The 18155-nt window shown below is 46.1% G+C and overlaps 1 protein-coding gene across 10 annotated transcripts in view; it reads right to left on the reverse strand.

The window, feature by feature from the left end:
- CACNA1B (calcium voltage-gated channel subunit alpha1 B) overlaps positions 1 to 18155 on the reverse strand; it is a 310095-nt gene that overhangs the window by 35723 nt on the left and 256217 nt on the right. For all 10 annotated transcript variants that reach the window (XM_052815098.1, XM_052815096.1, XM_052815094.1 and 7 more), the window contains 5 exons: positions 11669 to 11785; positions 7152 to 7217; positions 6388 to 6479; positions 4369 to 4519; positions 777 to 904 (listed from right to left, as the gene is read on the reverse strand). In XM_052815098.1, coding sequence (XP_052671058.1) covers positions 777 to 904; positions 4369 to 4519; positions 6388 to 6479; positions 7152 to 7217; positions 11669 to 11785 — 554 coding nt within the window. The remainder of the gene's footprint in view (positions 1 to 776; positions 905 to 4368; positions 4520 to 6387; positions 6480 to 7151; positions 7218 to 11668; positions 11786 to 18155) is intronic.

Below are 18155 nucleotides of genomic sequence, written 5' to 3' on the forward strand. Positions count from 1 at the left end.
AGATCAAAACATGGGGTTTGATGAGAAGTGTCTGGTTAAAAATCACATTTTCAGCAAACCACTGTTACATTGAGAAACATCATGTCACTCCCTGCTGCCTCACAGGTGGGTGAAAGCAAATGATGAAGTCTGAGCCTGTAGCACTTGACTCAGATGCAAAGCAATAGAGTACATCATCTCCTTTTAAGGGAGAGAGAGCACCTTGAAAACTTGAAATTTTTTGTGTGTGGCCTCAGGTCTCTGCACAGGATTTGTGAAACCATTAAGGTGGTTCTCAACTAGGAGAGAAATGCTGCACAAATGAGGTATAACAAGGCCTAACCTCCCAAGTTTCCTAAAGTACTGCCAATAGCAAGAGATTCAGCATATTTTTATCTCCAAAGTGGATGCTGAAACCAAAGGCAATCAAAGCTCTTTTGGAAAAGCTAAACAGCTTTTCTACTTGGCCATTTAGCCAAGATCATTTGAATTTACCCTATTAATTTTTGCCCCAGGATGGGGGAGGGAGGAAGGTTTTGCTTTCTTGATTTGTTGGTTTATGTCTATCTTGTGTCTATTTGAAGGAAATGCCCTTGTAATGACATCAGGTTTGTTCATCTCCAGTGCACAGTGAATTGAAGTTTGAGCATTTACCACCAATGTTACCTCAAGCTTTGGAGCTGTTTTCCTTGTGGAGCCGTACTCCCATTAAAACAGGCTGCATGTGTGTATAGGTATGGTATTTATACACAGTGTATATCCTTTTTCTCCACATATAATTGTAACAGCGTACATACCAGGCAGCTGGGTCATATTCAGCCCAGACACGAACAAACTCATCCAAATGATGGGGCCCAAGGATGGAGGAGTCTCTTGTCAGGTATTCAAAATTGTCCATAATCACAGCCACAAACAGGTTTAACATCTGCAGAGAAGAAGCAATAATGCAGTTAGAGAGAAGAGAGAAAGAAAAAGAAGAAAAAGAAAGAGAAAGAAGACAGAAAAAGAAGAAAAAGAAAGAGAAGAGAGAGAAAAAAGAAAAAAGAAAAAAGAAGAGGAAGAGGAAAAGCTGGCATGGGAGCAGGTATGATTCCCTTAGCAGGGTGTGTGGTTTCTACAAGAAGAAGCCACACCCTAGAGAATAAACTCTACAAACTTAGCCCTGGGTCCCTGGGGACCCTGCTGCGACCTCCTCCTCCCCTGCATGCCGCAAGCCACTTCCAGCTCTGCATTATGCGGCAGGTTTGCCACAGCTTTTGACCGCAGACAGTTTGGCCACATCCCCATCACTGGCGATGCCCTACAGCATGACCCATCCCAGAGCCCGACTGGCTCTTGCCCCTTCTTCACCCCATGCCAGCACACACCAGCCCACGAGTGCAGCAGCTGCTTCACCAAGCGGGTGGTGTGAACTTTTCCAGCACTTTCATATCAAGGCACATCGAGACAAGAACAGCTAGAAAAAAACCCATTCTTCAGCCTGAATGTCCTATTTTAGGTTCACAACAATTCAAACCTTCAAAGATCCCCAGAAAGATGAGGGGCAGGACACACAAAAGGCTCCTGTCCCTAACGGCCATTAACACAGAGCGCGGCAAACGCTTCTGGCATATAAAGATTCTTCTCTTATTAAAGCCAATGGAAGAGTCATGAGGATTTCAATGGAAAAAGATCAAGCTGCAGCCAGCAGAATGGAAGAGCAGGAGGGCAGGCGGGAATGGACGCTCCTGTGCCAGATAAAGACCTGACTGGCACAAGGCTCCTTTCTACCTTCGTTGTGTCTTTTGTAGGGAGGCTGGGAGGCTGAGCTGCTGCTGTGAGTGCTGCTCCTCTGCACCACGCTGAGCAAGGAAGACTGCGGCGAAGCAGCCTGTGAGCTCTCACGTGGGGATGAGCAGAATTAAACTGAATATGAAAGTCCCCAGCTAGTCTGCTGGTCATTAAAAGAAAATCAGGCAGTGGAGTTTGGGGTTTGTGCAGTTTTAAATAATTCCTATTCCTGTGTGATCTGGAGGGAGGAGGGGGTCTTGGCTCTTGCTGGGACACATGATCCCTGAGTACAGACAAGCACAGTCCACACGAATCACCATATCACCACCAAATGCTAATCAGGGACTTCTCAGACCTTTAGTCCATCTATTTTTTGGAACCCACCGCAACAGAAAGCCGGGAGCAGAACCCAGCCCCCAATGTATCAGTGTCTTACACTGGGGCACCGAGGCATCTTACATCACCCAAAGGTCTTCTTCAGGCCAAGCCGTAGAGCGCAGAGCTGAGCACATGCTAGCCCTGCTAATGCCTCAGCTGCAAACAAGGCTTCTGCCTCTCCAGCAACATGTGTGAATTCACTCCTGTGGCTGAGAGTTAGGGCTTGTCAGCTCGAACAAGCAGCAGCGCTACATCAAACAACTCTGCTGGGTTTGGGGAATCAAGCCAGTACTTTGTGCCACCCCGGTTCCTAGATGCTCGCAGGGTCTCTGTGCAACACAGCCTAGACAAGCCCTAGGATTTCACTGCAGTGCACTATGCAGTACCGGACAGGGATGTCCAAACCAGCTGTCAATAAGCTGCTCAAAGGCTGCAAGCACTATACCCGTATCAGCAGGGCTCACTCACATGCTGCAGGTACCCCACATGTAACACAGTACCCCCAGAGCATCAAGAGACAGCAAAACTTTTGAGAGTTTGCCCCTTGATCCCAAGTCCCTTTCCCTTGCTCCCAGCTCCAGCCATGGCTCGGTACAGTTTTCCTTTGCTTGTGTACAGCTGTTTCTAAAGTTCTGTATATTTTTAAATTTCAATTTATATTTTTCAACAGTGTAAATTACAGGAGGAAAATTATGGCAAGCTGGACATCCACAAAGAGCCAGAAACAACGTTTAAAAACAAATACATTATCTAATCCCAGCCTCAGTCTACGGTGTAACAACATAGAACAAATATAAAAACATGCCCTCCCGGCAAGGCTGTGGCTCTGTAATGCTTTAATCGCTTGTGGGGAACCACATGTTTCATTGCAATGAAGTGCTGAACACATTTTAAGAAATGAGTTACAGTCCTGTCCCATAGCAGTTCAGCTGCTTGGCTTTCCGCTGCCTATTTTTGAAGCCTGCCCTCCCTGCCTTTGCTCTTCGCGAGGGCTCTCCCCTTTCTCTGCCAGCAAGCCCAGGGTGCGGTTTCACGGGGTTTTCCAGGAGCGCTGAGTCAGGGACAAAGCTCACGCAAAGCTGTATCTTGCACAGATGTGCTCCAGCCTCCAATTCTGCTACTACATTTCGAGTGGGACGGCTGATATGAGCCAGGAAGGGTGAGTGTTGGGGGTGCTGGTTTTTTTTTTAAAGAAAAAGCTTTAGGAACAATAATGCACTTGAAAATAACAATGAGAATGTCTGAGGTTGGGTTAGGGATTTGTACAAGGGAAAAAATTTGCTTTAAAATACAGAGTGCTGAAGGAATCAGTAAATGGAGCATTAACTTTGTATAAGCTTTCAGGGCTCCATGTTTTTTTAATGCAGAAGAAATAAACCATGGGATGTCAAAGGGGCAACAGCAGTCGGACAAAGGATCTCAGTAGGGGCCATTGAAGTTGGTCTGTCTATACTGAGCATCAAACTGCCACGTGTACCTCTTTTTCCTGGTTAAAGTTTTCTGATGATAGCAGGGATTAGCTGCACAAAGCATCAAATCTTATATTTTAAAGCAAACCCATGGAACTGAACGTAGGCTTGATACGTTGCTTTTTGGTACATTTCAGAGCTGTGACTTTTATCTCTTCCTGCTTGAAGTTTAATTGGGTCCCTGTCCCTGGTTTTCCATTCCTCTGTCCCAGTGGTACAGGAAAGTGAACCAAACCTATTAAAGCTTAGACCCAGCCTTGTATGATGGCCACAGGCACGAATCAAGTATAACAGCTCTGTGTACTTTCATGTCTAAAGCTTTCCTGGCACCATTGCAGAACAAAATATCATTGCATTTATTTGACAAACAAAACACAAGGCATCAAATAAGTGTGATGCTCCCAACTGCCTGCTGCAAGCACTTCTGAACCAATGTTATCTTGGCCATTCTCACTCTGCCCTCCCCAATCCCCTTCTTCAAAGTACTGTGTTACAAATCAGGACAAAACAGATTAATTCTTAATTCCAAATATTAGACCCCCCTATGAGAAAAAGATAAAAACCTTCCTTTTAAACTCATGACTAAATGGTCTCTTTGGGGATTAAAGGGGTTTTATCACCAGGGTGATAAATGGGTTTTAGTGAAGTTGTCTTGTAATGTTGTATAAATCATAATTAGGGAGAAGGAGGAAGCAAGGGGGTGGGGAGGGAAGGACTTGGGGGGGGAACCACACCAGCACCTCCACTTTGGGAGAGATTGGGACCGACTTACCAGGAAGGAGCACAGGAAGATGAATGACACAAAGTAGAAGTAGGCAAAATCGCTGCCACATTCATTTTTGGTGAGGCCGGAGAGTGGGTCGCAGGCTCTGTTACTCAGGCACGACAGCATGATCTCGTGCCAGGCTTCCCCTGTGGCACTCCTGCAGACAGAGAGGGCAGAGGTGAGCTTATGCAACCCCCTCCCCATTACAGACCCAGGGGGGCATCCACCTTGCAGTATTACTGTGCCCAATTAACTAAATTAATTAGGTGGAAGGTTGTGTCCAGGTAGAGAGACTATACTTACATTAGGAATTTGAACTACCAGCCTGCTGACACAAAAAAGAAAGGAGAAAAAACTTTTCCCTCTGTTACAGGGGAGTAAAAGAAACCGAACAGGCTCAGGTAGCCTAAGCGTTATTGGTTTTACGGAGAATAAAACCAGATTGATTTAAACATGTCCAGTGCAAATGTAAGTAAACAGAGTTTAGATTGTTCCCTTTTGAAGCAACTAACATTTCTGTCCTAGTGCTGGCTGTAAACCCAATGGAGATGATGGGAAATGAAACCAGGCTTCTCCACTTGAATCTCTTATTTCCTTTATCAGGCAGCTACAGAAATATCAGGATGGTCTGGTTGGTCATAATGACTTGGGTCCCTTTTTCATGACAGTCTCCTGGGTTTTCTTCATCATTTCCCTCCTCCCCCTCTAACTTCTACTATAGGGAGAAAAATAGCCAAAAGGAAAAACTTTGGAGTCCCAGAGGGTCTGTCATCAAAATAAACCACCCCCTGCAACACGCACACCTGGATCGGAAGCCAGGAGATCCCCACGTTCGCTTCCTCTGACTTCCTACATAACCTCAGATTTTTGCTCTATAATTTCTGCACCACACTCAGAGGTGCTTTGAGGGACATCCCTCCACAGCACCACAAACAGCCCGTCTTGCTGCAGTGTTGTTCACAGCCATGCTAATTTGTACACAGAGCCAGCTCACAAGCCTTCCTCCTGGTCTTTGAGAAAACTTGATGCTCAATGTGAACTGAAATAGCTTCCAGGCTACTCTGAATTATACAGCAGATTCCCCCACTGGTTGCATTGAATCCTGAAGCCCCATTCCCTTGTGCAGAAACCTGCTCTCCCATCGCGGTCCCTTCTGTCCCACTGCAGCTGCCGCGTGGGTCTGGAAAGGGACCAAGAGGTCTGGACATGAGACTGAATAATTATCCAGTTTTATTAAAATTCAGAGGTTTGAGTCAAGTGATTATTCTGAGCTAGAGAGGGCTAATTTCATTTCTGTCTGGCTTCACAGAAACTATGCAAACCAAATCCCAGGCAAGATATCCAGTTACAAGCGCCACATAATCTGCAGAACCGAGCCTTGGCACGGCTGGCAGCTGCTTGTGGGGCCAGAGCAGTTATTAACCACTGTGTCTCCACACAACACGGCACACATCCGGATAAGTGAAATCTTCCCCAAGCTGCCCTGATTTGGAGCAGGGCCTGCACTTCATTTCTGCCGGGTCTGAAAATGAAAATCTGTCATTTCATTGATTTTTTTTCATTGGAAAAAGCTTAGTTTCCAGGCAGAATGAACCCAGATGGAAACACTTTCATTCTGAAGCAGAGGTGGCGTTGATGTATGAAGTGTTAACTTGTTGGTAATGCAAAAATGACCAATGAAAGGAATTCCCACTTTAAAAAAAAAAGTAAGCTTCGTGACAGGAAGCACATCGATCAGTTAAACCAGGCAGGTTCTGTCTCATATTAAGCTTCTGCCTGAGTTGAAGTGGAGTGTCACAGCACTGGGTGTCATTTTGTGGAGATGCTGGTGTGTTGAATCAGATCTGTCAAACTGGGAGATGTGCCAGGCCAACCTTTAATGCCAAGGAGGAGGAAGCAGGAGCGGATGCTTTACTCCGAATACCTTGCTTAGAGATGCCTAAGTCTCAGCAGCTAAACTAGCATATACAAAACCAAAGGCTTATTTATTTTTCACGTGCGAGTTGTATGGCATTTTATACTCACCTGAACAGAAGCATCAGGGCTTGGAGGAAGGTACGGAAGTTATTGTGTCGATTAATGGAGGTTTCATCATCTAGCGCAATGTTTCCGAATACCTGCCACAGAAAACAGAAGCGATTCAGGCCAAACACATCCTCATGTGGACATTGTCAATAAAGGTAGATCAAGTGGAGTTGGAAGAAGAGGCAGGAAAATAATTTGTCCTGGTTTAAGGAATCTCAAAATCTAGACTAATTTCTGTGCTGAACGGGGAGATAAAAATGTGTTGTGGAGATCAAATGGAAAAAAACAAGGTTAATGTTCTTCATCTTCACACAGACCCAACACCCAAGTTCAGCTCCGTCCCAGGCCAAGAAAACTTTCTCATTTCTTTTCGGAAAGGTGCAGCACCTGAGCTGCTCCCTGCTCTCAGCCTCTTGACATGCCCGTACCCAGAGGAAGGGACATGCCCTGCCCGCGGGAGACACGGCTGCCCACCACCGCCTCCAGAGATGCTGTGCTGCAGGCTGGTCACCCGCAGCTGGTTTGCCTGCCCACTCTCTCCCTTTGTACGCCCAGGGCCACATTCAACACAAGACCTGGCAATAAGGGTACAACAAGCTGCCTTTTTTTGCACTTCTAATTTACCTGACACCAGACAAGAAGAGCCTTTCGCCTCATCCTAGTCAGTTGTTGATCCTGCTGCGGAGGCAATAACCCATTTGCACCCTGAACCAGCAGGACAAAAGCAAACTACTTAGGGTCAGTATTAAAGCTAAAATTTTTACCTGCATGCCAATAATGGCATAGATGAAGAAGAGCATTGCAATGAGGAGACACACATAAGGCAAGGCCTGTGGAAAAGGAGAAGGTGGTATTAATGACAGCAAATGCATATGTCAGCCAGTAGCATTTAATTCCTGGGCAACACTGTGTTTTGTGGCATTTGTCCTTCAGATGAAGGAACTGGGCAGACAATATGAACAATTCTGGCAGCCTTCAGAAGACAAACCCCTGGAGCCAGATATTCATTGATCACAAAAGAGTCTGGGCTTTCCAAGGGCTCTCTACACATCCTTGCAAGCAGATAAGCAGTAAGCAGGGGAAACACAATAAGAAGCTCTGCAGCAAACAAGGAAGCTACCGGCAGGCACTGGCACTTTCTATGCATAATTGTACGAGCATTAATTTTTAATGACCTTGCTGTAAATTTAGTACGAGAAAAAAATATACATCCAAGAAACAAATTCCTGCTCTGAAACAAGCACAGACTGCAATTCCAGGAGGACAAAAAGATTCTGAGTTTTAGCAAGAAATCAGTGAAGGCTACAATGTAATTATGTCACCCAAGCTGAAAGTAATAGCTACTTTCCACTCAAGCTAAACGAACAGGTAATTAACGCCTCTTAATTAGTAATAGCTGAAAAAATGAGCCCTAAAACTAGACCATGAGATGCTCAGGGCAGTAGAGGGGTTATGCAGCCCATGGGGAGCCCAACAGGAAACATGGGGCAAAGGGCTGATATGGTTTCTGCTGGATACCTTTGCACAAGGGACAAGGACCGAGAACTCAGTGCTGGGGGGAAAGAGAGACAAGCAGCTCCCCATGCAGCCCAGGAAGAGCCCTGGGTCTGCTTCAGGGGCAGCACTCTGCACACACACTTTGGAAAGGGTCGGGTTTATACTGAAAAGGGCCTTGGCTGAGCCCCTCTCCCAAGATCCAGCCAAGACTACACAGTCCAAGGACAGTCTCCAGAGTGGGAACATCTTATATGTGCAGACCCCACGTCTCAGCCTCTGGTAGAGGCTCTCCTGGCTGCAGGATTCCTCATGAGTTACAAGGTGAGATCAGCAGCCACACCACCTCCATCCACCCCCAAGGAAAACACAACCTAACAAATCTAAGGCACTGCAACCCCCCAGATCGCAGTCCCTTTGCATTAGCTGCTTGACAGCTGGGTGAAAGCATAACACAGAAGTTGAATGCAAGAGCATCAGCTGCCTGTCTGGTGTCTCCCAAAGGGACATACAGTGTAATACAACACTCACTCCAACCCCTGGCTGTGGGGTAACAGCACAGATGCCTCCAGTTCTTCTCCAGGTTGCTCGTAGAAAGAAGCAATTGCTATGTTCCCAGCTTCACCCTCCAAAAAGATTTTGCCTCTATACCCTAAAAGGTCTAATAGAAACTTCCCTCTCAACCAGCTCCAGTGCAGAGACATAGCTGCATTCATGCTCTGCTGACACCAGTTCTGAATCCTGGTTCTCTCGCAGCCAGCATGGGGCTTGCCAGCACTCCCAGGCCGGTGTGGGCAGAGCCACCCGGCATCTCTCTCCACTGCAGGAGAGAAATGCCTTTCTTCTCTTAAAAAGTCTTCTATTTTTGGAGAGAGCACACTCCTCCACGCAGTTTTATCACCTAAAATAACCTCTCTGCATCATTTTGACTCAGACACCATGTTGTATTTGAAAGTGCAGCTAAAGCAAAAGAAACCGGTTGCTCTGCATCCCACCGCACTCTGCGTCGTTTAATACCAGTTGCCACCATAACGCCTTCCAGAAAGCACCATGCAAAATACCCTGACATTGCACCGACCTGCAGGCAAGCTCCCCTGAACTTGTGACAGCACCCAGGACATAAGCTATCACCCACAGACCTCAGAGCTCAGCCCAGAAGAAGGTGAGACACTGTGCAAAGCCAGAGTTATGGTCCCTAGGCTCGCCAAGCCACCCACCACATGCACAGGCAGTGCTCAGGAGCGTGGCACCCTGCCAGCAAGCAGGAGATGAAGTTTGCTGGCTGCGGCCGTGAGCTAGTGAACAGATCTGTCTTCGGCCGCTCCCTGACTTCATTGTGCTTTGCTTTCCCACATCACCTCTCTACTTATATTTCTCTGAAAGTCCTGTGAGATGTCCAGAGCCAGGGAGGTCAAGTGCTTTCTGGGAGAGGGCCCACGTGTGAATGGACTGGGGGTCTGCACCCTGCAGCTGCACAGTCAATAAATACTGGTGCATTAGAGCTCAGTGTCAGTGCTACAAATCCTGATTTCAGATTAGATGATCTCCTCTCTGCACTACATCATGTGAACATGCCCCATAACCAGGGTTAAAACACAACAACCTGTTGAAATGGGCTGCAAACCAGCTGAGAGCTGTTAAAAATCACCAGCTTTGGGGTATGTGGGCTCCTATTTAGATCTGGAAAACAGCTAACTTGAAGCTAAGCACAAGTTGAGAATGAAGCTGCCGTAAGGCAGTTGAGGGTCACTTAGTTCAGAAGAGCCATATCCAGCTGCTGTGGCCAGTCACCCCTGCGCCACAATGGACCAGCTGCCATGATGTGCTGAGGCTTGCTCGGAGGGAAGGGCAGGGGTAAAGGAAACCAGGCAAAGCAACTGTCTCAACTGTCAGCCTGACCTCGGTACCAGGGAAGATTATGGGAACAGTTTGTCTTGAGAGCGCTCACATGGCATGTGCAGGACAAACAGGGGATCATGGTCAGCATGGGTTTATGAAAGGCAGGTCCTGCTTGACCAGCCTGATCTCCTCCTATGACCAGGTGACCCGCCTAGTGGATGAGGGAAAGGCTGTGGATGTTGTCTACCTCGACTTCAGCAAGGCCTTTGACACTGTCTCTCATGGCATACTCCTTGAGAAGCTGGCGTCTCATGGCTTGGACAAGTGCACTATTCGCTGGGTGAAAAACTGGCTGGATGGCCGAGCCCAGAGGGTTGTGGTGAATGGGGTGAAGTCCAGTTGGTGGCGGGTCACAAGTGGTGTTCCCCAGGGCTCGGTGTTGGGGCCGGTTCTGTTTAATATCTTTATCAATGATCTGGATGAGGGGATCAAGTGCACCCTCAGCAAGTTTGCAGACGACACCAAGTTGGGAGGGAGGGTCGATCTGTGTGAGGGTAGGGAGGCTCTACAGAGGGGTCTGGACAGGCTGGGTCGATGGGCCGAGGCCAATTGTATGAGGTTCAACAAGGCCAAGTGCCAGGTCCTGCACTTGGGTCACAACAACCCCATGCAGCGCTACAGGCTTGGGGAGGAGTGGCTGGAAAGCTGCCCGGCGGAAAAGGACCTGGGGGTGCTGGTTGACAGCCGGCTGAATATGAGCCAGCAGTGTGCCCAGGCGGCCAAGAAGGCCAACGGCATCCTGGCCTGTATCAGAAATAGTGTGGCCAGCAGGAGCAGGGAGGTGGTTCTTCCCCTGTACTGGGCACTGGTGAGGCCGCACCTCGAGTCCTGTGTTCAGTTTTGGGCCCCTCACTACAGGAAAGACATGGAGGTGCTGGAGCGTGTCCAGAGAAGGGCAACCAAGCTGGTGAGGGGCCTGGAGCACAAGTCTTATGAGGAGCAGCTGAGGGATCTGGGGCTGTTTAGTCTGGAGAAGAGGAGGCTGAGGGGAGACCTTATCGCTCTCTACAACTCCCTGAAGGGGGGCTGTAGTGAGGTGGGTGCTGGTCTCTTCTGTCAGGTAGCTGGAGATAGGACGAGAGGAAATGGCCTCAAGTTGCAGCAAGGGAGATTTAGGTTAGATATTAGGAAAAATTTCTTTACTGAAAGGGTTGTCAGGTATTGGAACAGGCTGCCCAGGGAAGTGGTTGATTCACCATCCCTGGAGGTATTCAAAAAGCAAGTAGACGGGGTACTTCAGGACATGGTTTAGTGGGCATGGATGATGGTTGGACTTGATGATCTTGAAGGTCTTTTCCAACCTAAATGATTCTATGATTCTAGAACATAAACTTGTTTTTGTAATCCTCCACGACATAAAAACACAGCCCTGTGTTATACAGCTTCACAGTTTGTATTACCAAAATGCAGTGGTTTGGGTCTCACCTCAAGATTCTACCAAGACTGAAACCTGGTGAGAACAATTTAACCATAAACTTGCTGCAGACAAATAGGCAACTAGCGGGCATGAAGGCACTTACTAGTCAGACTACTGTTTCCTTATGCAAATACCTGAGTCTCAAGACTTTGCCATAGGGATTTTGTAGTAGTTTCAAGGGCAACATGAGCTTTGCACACTTGCTGCAAGCCTGTATCAGTAGCCATCCGGCTTCCAGACTCATCTTCCAAAACGTTCAGGACATGCAGTGTTCAGGGGATGTTCAGTGCAAATCAGCTAGTTAGCTTTTCTGCAGAATTAATATTCCTGTAATTGCTTTGTAGAGGTGCAGAGAGGCTGTTCCCTTGGCAAGAGGAAGCTCTTTGATACTCAATGGAGGATGCTACAGACGTGCCAAGCATTACCATCTCCCCGTGTCTCTTCCCTGCCTCCCACCTGCCTAACACTCACCTTAAAAGACTGCACAAATGTCCAGAGCAAGATGCGGATAGTGTAACCCTGACGAAGGAGCTTGATAAGTCTCGCTGCCCTGAAGAGCCGCAGGAAGCTGAGGTTGATGAAGTTGTCCTGTGGAAAGTAAAGGTTTTGTGTCCTTCAGAAATTAACGCGATTAGAAACCACAGCCCGCAAAAAAGAAATTAAAATTACCAGCTTCACGATCTAAGCAGCAAATCGGCCACCAGAAAACCTTCCAAAAGAAACATTCGTCAGTGCAGATCACTCCACATGCAGCAAGTATGAGAAAATCCCTCTCCACAAGAGCCCTCCCCTCTGCCACTGGGTCAATGATAGAAAAGGAAAAGGCCCTTTCACGCTGTCCATGGAGGTCTTGTTTTCTTTGAGTCAGGCAGATTTTCTCCCCCTAAAGACTCAGGGAGAGGTAATGGTGCCACATTATCATTTTGTAAAGAATGAGGTTGTTTTGAAGTCTTGGTCAGCTCACTTTCTACAATCAATTGAACTTAAGCCAAGACAGTTGCAAGGGACTGCGTACATAGCCTCTACCGAAACAAAGAAAGGCATTGTCCAGTGAAGAATAAAACATCCTTGAAAGAAAGAGGATGTTTTCTAACCTGGAGGTTTTAAATGTTTATACAACATGTGACTGGACAGGCTCGTCAAGGAGAAATTGCACCAGCAAGACTGTTTGGAAGATGGATCAATGGCAGCAAATCAATTGGGGAGGTTGAGTGTTCAACAGCAGGAGGGTGCCTTAGGAACCTGCTGCTTTTTTTAATTGTTATTAAATGTGCCTTTGCAGGTGGATCAAAGAACTGCTGGAGACAGATTCTGATTTCCATTTGGTTTGTATGATTCTCCCCACCCCGTACCCCATTTTTTCTTTCCTTCAGCAAAAAGAGGTTTCTTGCCCCAATGAGCTAATCTAGAGAGGGTTCTTTCCAAAACAAAACATGCAAAAGCCAGATCCCTCTTGCCCTCCTATTTTAAGGAGATGAAATATATCCCCCCCCTTTCCATACTGATTCCAATTCACTTATTTGTGAATCTCTGTTCACAGCCACTTATTTGACTGAGTTAGCTAAAGAGAGAAAGCATCCCACTTCAAACTATCAAGCAGTGGAGTGGAAAATATAATTATAAGGAGCTCTTGTTGGTAAAGATGAGCAAAAATAGTCTTTCCCTTGTATTACTGTTTTACCAAAAGACATCCAGTCATATTGAACTGACCCATGTTTCTTGCTCATTTGGCTACAGAGCTCATGCTGAATTTGGGGGGCTTGTTGGATCTATTCATTTATTTAAATGCCAGCTCAGTTTTGGGGCCATTAGCATCGCATTCCACCAATCCCATCAAAGAGTTCAAGAAATCAGTCTCAGGCATGCATTCGGTTTCTCTCATGTTAAAAATGCAAGCAGCTCAGAGTTAGGCACAGACCATATATCAGACTCAATCCTCAAATAAAGAGAAAAGAGAAAAGCACAGGTATGTTCAATGAAAGAGCAGACAACACTGAGCTCATTCAAGTCAGCAACAGAAATCAGCTCTGGCAGGCAAAACATAAGCGAGGATTCCCCTGGGTTGTTCAAGGTCCGTAAAACAGGCGCTAAAAATTCAGTGCTTGTCTCTTGGCCTCAGCTCCTTACATCACTTATGTTCCTTTCACAAAATACTGGCTGGACTCACCTTAGCAGGTAAGGGCCATATAAGACCGAGGGGGCAGAGACGGATCACGGCTGGATAACTGGGTGCCATCACTAATCTGGTCCCTAGTAACCTGTTCCCCCCGTGCTGGCTGTGGTGCCAGCTGATACACCTCCGCAGAGCAGCTGCAATGGGTTTCAGCGCGGGGCAAAGGTTTAACCCAGAGCCCGATTTAATCATAGAATGTCTCCCCACCAGTGGGAACTGGAGCAGACCTTGTGTAACGTTCGTGGCACTTGGGCACTAGGCCTGCAAGTCTTTATTCCCTTCAGAGCAATGCTCAAGCCAGGTCTTTCCTGTGCACAAGCTTAACCCTCCTCCAAGGAGCACGTGCACAGGCAGCATCTGCAGCATCCCTCTCTCTGCATATGAACCTGTCTTACTTCCCTCTTCTCACATTACTGCAGCTTAACAGCAATAACATTGTTTTGCTCAGACTTTGCTATAACCTTATAATCACAGCTGACATCATGCTTAACATCTGCTTTGGTCTGGGCTGACTGCAATGTCACACTTAGCACAGGCTATCCCTGTGCTACGTGAGGCTTTATACAGGATAGTCTGTATACATACAATATGAAACAGGGGGCTCAAAACTGTGCAGTTATGTCTATAACCCCCCACTCCCTGGGATTTGGAGGGACAAACAGTCCATAACCCTTTTGGTTTTTTCCAGCCCCAAACCCTCCCTGTTTGACTCATGCACTGCCATTCCCTAAAGTGCAGCGAGTCTCAGCTCTGCAGGGAATCACTCACAACCCAGGAAAATCCACCGTCACCAACATTAGCAGACCATTCGAAGGACCGTTCTCTGCGCCGTTCGTAGCAGGGCAAAATTACACACGCTCGTGATGGATGGAAGGGTTCCGCGTGTGTAACCCTCAGCACACCACGTAGAAAACCTGTCCTTCAACACCTCAACTGTCCAGGCAGGTATTAGAATTGCATGCAGTTAAAGGGGAAACTCCACATTGCAATATTTCTTGTGTATAACAGTGGTTTGCATCAATTCTCCTCCCTCTTAGCCACCTTTGTAACATGACATGCATATGATCATCTTCTGGGTTATCAAGGCCCTTCTTTCCAGGTTTTTTTTTGCTTTTCTGTTGCACAGATGCTAAAGGTGGACTGGTGTTCACAAGAGCCCCATAGCTTTATGATTTTACGATCCACCTGAGGACTCGCAAATTATGTTTGAAAAACATTTCCCCTGGCCTGTCACTATTTTCCTACAAGAGGGAGCTCTGGTAATGAAGACACCCACCACCCACCAGTTCCCAGGGGGTCTGGGCACAGCCGGGTACAGCCACCGCTTCCCATGACAGGAGCATGATGGAAGCCCAGCCGAGAGATGCATCCCTGGAGCAAACTGCAAAGCAGGAGGAAAACAGAGAGAACATATACCACAGGTAAAGACCTGGCCTTGATTGCTGTCCCACCACAGGCATCCTGCTCTTTTACCCTTTCTTAGGGTATTTTCCATTCTGAAAAGTAGAAAATCCGTGAAGAATAGGGCGCACAGCCATTGCCTGGATCTGTTCCTCCAGCATCTTCAGCAGCAGCGTGGTTTCCTCCCCAACGCAGGAGCTCTGCCCACTGTCTGCAGGGATGCAGAATGAGCTCCATTCTGTACACCAGTGGCAAAGCACCAGCTCAATGGATTTAGTGGTTTGGATTTTTAAGCTTGCAGTGAGAATACGAGGTTTTTATGCCATGGCTGGACGTACTCTGCAGGATTTAGTGAAGGAGGTAACGTTATGCTGCCACAAAGCAATAAATCTAGCAGAAGTTGAGCTGTTCATCCCTGCTTCTTCCTGCAGCCCAGTTGCAGAACGCAACAAACCCCTGGACCTGAAACTTCAGATTTCTGTCCTCAAAATGAAGGGCTCACCAAAAGTTGCAAAGAGCTGTGGGAAGAAGAATCCAACCAAGCCAAGAATGGGATCACTCAGGAAGCTTTGGCAGTTCTTCTCATCTGGCATCAACAAGAATTAACCTATTCTGCTAAGGAACTACTGTCGAGGAAATGGCTGTGTTCCCATTTAAATGTCTGCGGCATTGCCAGTACTGAAGAAGAGTTCCTGAATCTTGCATAGGGTCTTGGCTTCCTCTGAAGCTTGGGGAAAACCCTTGCTGATTTCTAGAAGCCAAAGATTTTTGCCACACTTGTCTGTGTCTTGGGGAATCTGCCATTACAGGCATATCATATCATATATCATATCATATCATATCTCCTTTCATCCTGAGCCAGAAACACTGGAAAAATGATTTTATGTATGTGATGCCCAGATCTCTCCTCGTTCCCTACTACCTTTCCACTTTGGTGCTTCTGCTGTAGTCACTGTAGGCTCCCATCATCAGCAGTGGAAGGAAGATGGCAGCTCCAGAGGACAACTTGGTGCTCCAGAGCTGTAACTTGGATGCCAAGTGATGGAAGGAGCCTGGACCTGCACATATGACCATAGAGACTGCAATCCTAACAAACTGCAGGATGAGCATTTAAATCTTTAACCTGCAACGTGGACAGCAACAAGGCCAAAATTTGGCCAAATGGAGATAAGCTGATTTTTTTTCAGTATATTTTGATGTGCACAGCTGATGCCAGAGCACACACCTGTGCTGCCTGGGCCAGGGGTGCAGAAGGCAAAGTCTCCAGACATCCTCACAGCTCATTTGTAATGGTTCCAGCCACCGCAGCACACACAGAGAATTCCCTTATCAGATTGTACTAGGCAAACTTTTAACTTATACATTGTAATTTTCTTCTTTGCTGCCTCCTAGCAGAAAATTCCCTCCTGTGCCCCTCAATGAAGGATGCATGGAGCCTATTTGCAGTCTGTCACGAAGATTCACTCTGATTTGTTTAACAGCAACTGTGCAACAGGAAGTCCAGATGTCAACACAGATCCAAGAGCTGCTGTCAGGTGGCCAAGCAAGTATTTTTTATAAGCTTATGGTCTCAATTGTGTTATTAACCATAGCCAAGATAATTAAGAATGGAAGAATACATATATGGTTTAGATTGTATTTTTCTTTATTCATCCTCTTTTGCTTAATTTATGATTTTCAAAGATGAAGACCAGTATTTCCAAAGGCATCTTTGGAATCAGGCACTAAATTCCCAGTGGGACCTGGTTCAGCCCTGTTCATAACATGGTTTATGCATTTTACTTGAGATAGTTGCTTTTGCATCCAGGGACTCTGTGTCCACTATGGTGGCAAAATGCTTCTATATGCTGGTATCACAAAGAATTTTCAAAGTTGAATAAAAATCACTCTTTCCTATGACTTCTCTTTTGATTTGAGGGAAACAAGTCTGTAATCACTTCAATAATTTTTTTGCCTTACAATACAGTGTAAACCATCGGCTTAAAATACCTGTAAGGCAGTTCTCTTAAATGTACTGCTTCCCTTTGCAGAAAGCTCAATGCATCTCATCATAAAAGAAAACAAAACCAGTTTCTGAGAACTGAATTTGGTACCACCACTTACACAATGAAGTGTTCCCCAGCCAGCCAATCTTCTCTACTCCAGGTCATCCAGAAGCATCCTTCCCTCCTATTCTCATTCAATTTTCCACCAAAATAAAGCAAGTGTCAGTCTCCCCTTTATCATTGTCAGGTGTAACAAACAGCGGAGAACAGGCTATTGGTAACTGCATTTGCCTCACGTCACCAATTAGCCAAGGGGAAGAAGATGCAGAACAGAAGCCAGTTTTGAGGCACGCTGCAGTGAGGCTTTTTCACCAGTGCAATCGGAAATCTCATCAAAACGAATTAAATTAAAGAAAAACGAGAGAAAATAAAAGCAGAGAATTTAAATAATTGTTTAAATTCAATGAAACCAACCGTGTCCTATATGTGATGTTTTCATGGATGGATATTTGCAAGTTTATTTACAAATTTATTTTTTTGAGCAGCAGGTGCACAACATACAGACGGAGACATGGTTTTCGCATTGTATGTTGATTGGATGGCGTGATTCAGCAGGTAGATAAGGAAAATAAAGAACAAAACAGGAAACAAAAGAGAAAATGAGTAATCAGGACAAGCAAAAAAGGAAACTCTGAAAATTTCACTGGAAAAAAACTGTTGGGCTTTTGGGCGTGTTATTTTATGGTAATTATATAAATAAAAATGCTTCAAACCAAAACAGATTCTGAGATCCTAAAGGTAACACAGACAGTGCAGTAGTTATTTGCATTTCATTTTGTAATGCAAATCGGGAGACAATTCACAAACACTTCTCAGCATGTTTTTTATATTTCCAGGCATAGAAATGGATGTCAGTTTGCCATACACCCATTTGGCCTCCTGAGGCCAGCTGTGTCAGCAAGGACACCTTCTCCTTAATGCCACCTATTTTACCTCAATTACTGAGAGGATAAAAAACTGACATACGTGTTTTTGCCTAAGGAAATAAAAAAATATATATGTTCCACTGCATTCACAAAGTAAATTACATATGACATGACTAGAAAATTAAAATAAAGCAATTAATCAACACATTTCTTTTCCTTTTATCTTTACTTTTCATTGGTTTAAAAGTACTGATGCAGCAAGGCTGGTGGAAGCTCAGTCTCTCAAGATGAGACCGCCCAGGTGAGCAGGTTTATTTACCTTGGAGAACACTTATAGCTGGAAAATACAGTCATGGAGAAAAGTGGTGCTTCTGCAACTATTCGTGAGCCTGATCTCTAAGTCATACCCGGAAAGCATCCCCTCTCCACAGGGAGCTGGAGGGCTTCGTGGGTGGTTGTTAAGGGGACAGATG

The sequence above is a fragment of the Harpia harpyja genome, chromosome 19 (genome assembly GCF_026419915.1).
Source record: "Harpia harpyja isolate bHarHar1 chromosome 19, bHarHar1 primary haplotype, whole genome shotgun sequence".
NCBI classification, from domain to species: domain Eukaryota; kingdom Metazoa; phylum Chordata; class Aves; order Accipitriformes; family Accipitridae; genus Harpia; species Harpia harpyja.